At 33.8% G+C, this 6463-nt stretch overlaps 1 protein-coding gene across 2 annotated transcripts; it reads left to right on the top strand.

Moving 5' to 3' along the window:
• Positions 1–6029, top strand: LOC128206844 (uncharacterized). Of its 2 annotated transcripts, none has more exons than XM_052909539.1 (3): positions 1–210; positions 2681–3058; positions 5282–6029. In XM_052909539.1, coding segments are annotated over exons 1-3 (555 nt in total). In that variant the 5' UTR covers positions 1–35; the 3' UTR covers positions 5284–6029. The 2 variants fall into 2 exon arrangements, with proteins under 2 accessions (XP_052765499.1, XP_052765500.1); XM_052909540.1 differs by lacking the exon at positions 5282–6029 and adding an exon at positions 4414–4445.
• Positions 6030–6463: the final 434 nt, after the last annotated feature.

Genomic DNA, 6463 nt, shown 5'->3' with positions numbered 1-6463 from the left:
TATGCGTATAACTTATTCGTTACATCATTTTGTAGATGATGAATTTCCGTTCGGATGTCCCACCCGAAGCTAGGATCGGAGCTATGGCAGCATCAGAATCATCATCAGTAGTAGCTGAATGTATTGTTTTTTATTGCCAAAAAGGCCACTTGGAATGTCGTTTTTATGACTATGAAGGACCTCGGTCGCTCAAGGTCGACAACTATAAAGGTAAACGTTATGCCTCAGTCATTTCTAGGTCAGATAAGGAATAAAGGCAGTTTACAGCCCTGAGCATTTTCTGAAACCACAGCATTCCTGGTAAATCAGAAAGAGTTATTGACTATTTTAGGCGCCGTATAATCAATGGCTATGCGGGACTCTTATAGACCAACGTTCTGTTGGGAGTTACAAATGTGATTTCATCAAAGTTTATAGGGTCTTAGTACCAAACTGTCCTACGAGCCAAGGACTACCACCGGTATTATATGACGTAGGCAACTTTGAACTGATTTGTGGGACATACACGATTCGTGCTGTATAATCTGCAAGTGGGCTTAAATTATTCTAGGCGAAATGTTTGCTCAATCGAAATATTTTTTTAGATAAATATGAGCAGGTTTAATTAGTGATAAATTGATTGGTTACCTAGTTTATGTTTTTAGACCAAAACACACTTGACCCGCTGTTCATAAAATAATAACGAAACAATATAGCTACAATATAGTTTCAATATACCTCTTTTATCTCAATATAAGAAAGTCTTATCATTTAATGCTAAGTTTTAAAATACATGCATATATGTAAATAAGTATAAATTATTTAAAACATTTCTTGGAAAAGAAACCACAATTGACAAACATTAAGTGTACATTGTGTATAATAATATACGATTGCCCTTCTTTGAGCTTTTCCCAATTAAGTCCAATTTCCATATCCATTGTTTTATATCTTTACATGCATTATAGTGTTTTTCTTATATGGCTTTAGAGATCAATAAAATATGCATTTGATTAAGGTGCAGAACAAATCCATATTATCTATGTTTTGACGCTTTTTTAACTCGGGAATCTCTGGCCACATAGCTATTTATTAAACACGAAACAATTATAAAAGCTATGTTTGTGTGTACCAAAATCATGTTGGTTTCGTTCTTATCATTAAAGTCAAATGACTAAAACACGAAAATGCATTAATTCAAAATTAAAACCTATATTAAGCGCATTCAAGTTACAAATGACCCAGGGCTTCAACTGAGTCTTAATAATTTATATATGAATATAGGAAAACAGCTCGCCAAATGTACAAACCCTCTATAAATCTATTCAAATGCACATGTAGATAGAGCGGCCATTTAGTGCAATTAAACGATTACTTTTAACGTCTCTCCTTAAACTTAATATATTGAGCCAAGGAAGCCAAATATAATTCAATCTTTGTACATTATATTTAAACACACTTTGAATTTCCGTGAACTACATTACTCAATAAATTGTGTACAGGAATCGGCCGTTCCCGTTCCTTTTCTTGACTCATGTTCATTCTTTATAAAGCTGGTGGGATTTTAAAACGACATAGTAATATTTTCATGAAAATAACAACTAGACAACCTTGAGACAGAACGACTTAAGACGGCGAGAGTTCGGTGCAACGTGAATTGTCACCATAGGCAATTTGTATACTGTACACGACTTGAACCTCTAAAAAATAGCATACCGAAACAAATATTCTCAGTTGTCTACATAATGTAATCTCTTACACCAACTTATTTTACTACACTTATCTCAGCACAAGCTGGTAATACAGCCTCATACAATCTTAATTATTAGAATAAGGTGTTACGAATTGCCCGATGTACAAAAAATGTAAATCATGACAATATGTACATACGAGCATTACCTGATAGCAAAGCTAATCGACAAAATGATAGTTGTATCTTCAAATATGTTAAGTCAACCAAAAACAACCTAAACAAACATGACATGTTTACAACTGTCGTTTCAATGTTGACAACTTCTTCATAAATTGTGACTTTTTAAGAGTTGCTTTGTCCTATGCTCTGGTGTCAAACGCGTAGGTCGTTAGGTGTCAGTGACTTTCATTTTAGTAGTTAACATAATTTCTTTGAGGTTGAAGCAATTTTTACGGATATGTAAACCCGAGCCCAATACGTCTTATAGTTGGAACTATGAAACTCCTGATCGACTGCAAAAGGTTTTAAACTACATTTACACTCCTCCGCTTTCGTCCTAGCTCTTACCCCTGATCTTTGCCCGAGGCGTCACAGGGACTCTATGGCTACGACAAGGTGCCCATATGTAGACGATTTTATATTCGTTCATTTCAGTCCATCAAACATACTAAAGAATAGCGATCGCATGAATGTGACAAATAACCACGATTTTTCTTGCCATAGTAATAATAATATACGTTAAAATGAAACAAAAAAGACAACATTGTATTTGTTCTGCTACGCAATCCGTTAAAATTGCTGAATAAATAATATCACATTGACACGTTTGAAAAGTGCACATTCATATGGTAGTTCTCAAGAGCAAGGTTAAAAAAGGAAATCTGCAAAGTTTCATTCACATATCGGTAATCAAAACAACCTAACTTAAACAGAAATAAGATTTTAACTTGCTAGCTTTATCAAAACGATCTTCAACACGATGTTGTGACTAAATTTAATTTCTTGCAGAAATCTTTCAGGATGTGAACATACATACTGTGCAAAAGTACAACCACCCTTTAAATGCATGGCAGATCACACGAATATTTCTTCGACACGATTACATTATCTTTGAAGCGTCAGATGGCAAGTGGTACTCAGTGGAAAAGAACACTACATGTATTTTGATTCAGCGGGGTAGCAAGGAGCAGGTGTCTGAAAGGACTACCAGCAATATTCGACATTTCTTTACAAGCAGATTATCCTGCAGCCAACCTGAGAAAGGGCAGAACACATTGTATTTACTTATCGCATGGCTTATTAAGAACGAAACGGCGAACGGGTACTGCCTTATCCGTAACAATTGTCAGAACTTCGCTAAAAGAGTCTTCAAATTCCTCACACAATGTAAGTATATAGGTTGTTACATTTTGATTAACGCGTTTATGTTAAGTAATATACTATATGTATCAGGTTCCATTGTAGGGTTGAGGAGCCTTGTAAAATCAACACTTAATATGTGCGTTAAGTATATCGGCTTATTGATAACATTTGTCAAGCATATAAACAAGCAAGCATGGGTAAACAACCAGCACTTAGCTATAGACATGCACGTTCGGGTAAACTTCTTGCACTTAGCTTGAGCAATGTACAACAACACTCGGAAAAGCAACCTGCACATAGCTTGAGTAATGCACTGCCACGCTCGGGTTAACAACCTGCACTTAGCTTAAGAAATGCACAACCACGCTCGGTAAAACAACCTAAACTTATCTTGAGCAATGCTCAACCACGCTCGGGTTAACAACCTGCACTTAGCTTGAGAAATGCACTATCACGCTCTGGAAAACAACCTGCACTTATCTTGAGCAATGCACTACCACGCTCTGGAAAACAACCTGCACTTATCTTGAGCAATGCACTACCACGCTCTGGAAAACAACCTGCACTTATCTTGAGCAATGCACTACCACACTCTGAAAATCAACCTGCACTTATCTTGAGAAATGCACTACCACACTCTGAAAATCAACCTGCACTTATCTTGAGCAATGCACTACCACGCTCTGGAAAACAACCTGCACTTATCTTGAGCAATGCACTACCACGCTCTGGAAAACAACCTGCACTTATCTTGAGAAATGCACTACCACACTCTGAAAATCAACCTGCACTTATCTTGAGCAATGCACTACCACGCTCTGGAAAACAACCTGCACTTATCTTGAGCAATGCACTACCACGCTCGGGTTTACAACCTGCACTTATCTTGAGCAATGCACTACCACGCTCGGAAAAAAAAACAACCTGCACTTATCTTGAGAAATGCACAACCAACTTGCACAAAGCTTGACGAAACACTGACGATTCCAATGCCAAACAATCCATGACTAATTCAAAATGATCGAAAATAACGCTACATAGACAAATTATACTTGGACGTCAACTTGTGGACTAATGTTTGAGTGTTACGCTACAAAACATTTACAACGGCAATGAGTTAAAAAACACACGAGGAAATCGGTGTTTGTGTGTCGATGAGTCTAGTCATAGATTAAAAAATGGTCTTTATCTATCTGATGTACAACTAGCTGTATCGATGCATTAGTAATAATATTTCATTTAGATCCATGATATTCCCATAAAATTTTGGTATGATTAAAGCGTATTGCTTACTAAATACTTATATAAGATAAATGACCAAACGAATATTCAAGAAAATGTGTAACAGTGTACATGTATGTTTTTCTTTATTTTGACAGAAATCAGACGTAAATAAAATATTTTGCTATCTTGCATGGCCAAAACTTTTGGTCGTACTTTTTGTTCGGTATACTCGTTACACATTCTTTCTCTGTAAATAAAATCCTTGCAAATGATACCAAAGTAATATGGGGTCAGTAGGAATCCAAAAATCGCATATTTGTATATCGAATATCTTATTGTTAAACTCTATACTAGTATATCGAATATCTAATTGTTAAACTCTATACTAAAATATCGAATATCTTAAACTCTATACTAGTTTATTGAATATTTTAAGCTATATACTAGTGTTTCGAATATCTTCAACTCTATACTAGTATATCGATTTTCTTAAACTCTATACTAGTATATCGAATGTCTTAAACTCTATACTTGTATATCGAATATCTTAAACTCTATACTAGTTTATCGAATATTTTAAACTCTATACTAGTGTTTCGAATATTTTCAACTCTATACTAGTATATCGATTGTCTTAAACTCTATACTTGTATATCGAATGTCTTAAACTCTAAACATGTATATCGAATATCTTCAACTCTATACTAGTATATCGAATGTCTTAAACTCTATACTAGTTTATCGAATGTCTTAAACTCGATGTGCATCGCTACGTATACATACAATAGAAGCATTTTGCAAACTTTCAAATACGTCTTGAGGATTATCTCGACCATGTTATAAACAAGTAATCGACTCGGGGCAGTATTCGTTTTAGAAAAGGTATAAAAGTTCGAAGCACTTAACGGTAGATTTATTAAACTAAATAATCAAAATACAAGAAAACACAGTTAGGCGGTAGAGGAGAACGAAAATGAATGAGTGACATTTTATGTATTTTAATTTTAATACAATGAATTTCAGAATTATCGTTTGGAGCAGTTCTACCAAAAGCAAGGTGGTGCGTAGTGGTTTAGTCCTTCTAAAAGTGTTTGACTTCACACATGTCAGTGGATGAGAAATGTGAAAGTAATGACATTGTGCGTTTATAACAATCTGAAGACAACTTAGACTGCATAGTTTTAAACAGGTTCCAAGCAATCTTATGTTTTCAGATGGAACTTATTCGTACGATAGAAGTTATACCTACAAAGTTTCCAGGAAATATTTATGTTAATACGGAAGACGACATCAAAAATCTACTATTGATGGTCAGTGTACTCAATAGTGCAATGACTATTTGTATTGATACCTAGACTTATCTTTAATTATCATGCATGTATGTTTCGCTGTAAAAAAGCTAATCTATAATGTTAGAAAGCCCTATATTTCATAAATTGTTCAATTATACAAAGTCTTCAAATGAGTAGTTTAATCGGTTTTTTTTAAAGATTCTAGTAAAGGGATTATATTAATGTACAATTGTGTGAACTAATAAGAAACTCCTCTAGCGCATGTTTCAAAATAGCAACTAAAGAAACGCTAAGTGGACCTCAAACTGTCTACTTCGTTTATTAATAATAGTGTGCCTTACAGTTCATAAACTAATTATATGATTATATCATTATAAAACATATCATTTGATTTTTCGGTATATATTACCTCGTTAAGTTTTTTATTTGTATGCATTTTTCTTATAATTCGTATTTGATAATGAAATAGATTTGAAATTTATAAAACAAGACAAAACAGTTCTTTGCTTTATTCTATAACCAATTTTAACTGTTTAAAACGCATTCTGTATGTTAATTAGAATGCACTTGTGATATTAGTAATACAAATTCCTTATCATTTACAACACTCATGTCAAACTGCTGTTATTTAGTTTTCATAATATATTATTAATTGTACTGTTTTATTTGTTTGATTTTGTCTATTTTGTCATTGTTAATTTGTTGATTTTTTTTTATTATCGATCTAATTGACCTATATCAGATATATGATTTGTTTATATTATATAAATTGGATGAAATTCATCAAGTTTCACTGTGCTTCAAATGTAGGTTAAATATCTATGAAATAATTTAAAGGTATGGCTGCTTTATAATTAGGACATTGTTAACTGGAAGCTAAAGTTGACAACCTTGCATGGCGGTATATGGAAAA

This window comes from Mya arenaria, chromosome 10, assembly GCF_026914265.1.
Source record: "Mya arenaria isolate MELC-2E11 chromosome 10, ASM2691426v1".
Classification (NCBI taxonomy): domain Eukaryota; kingdom Metazoa; phylum Mollusca; class Bivalvia; order Myida; family Myidae; genus Mya; species Mya arenaria.
Note: the sequence above shows the minus strand (reverse complement) of the source record. Positions and strands in the feature narration are given on the sequence as shown.

Excerpts from the sequence above, each read along its gene's own strand:
- LOC128206844 (XM_052909539.1), top strand. The coding sequence starts at position 36 with ATGATGAATTTCCGTTCGGATGTCCCACCCGAAGCTAGGATCGGAGCT. Across the intron at positions 211-2,680 it reads CAAGGTCGACAACTATAAAG|AAATCTTTCAGGATGTGAAC; the intron begins GTAAACGTTATG and ends AATTTCTTGCAG.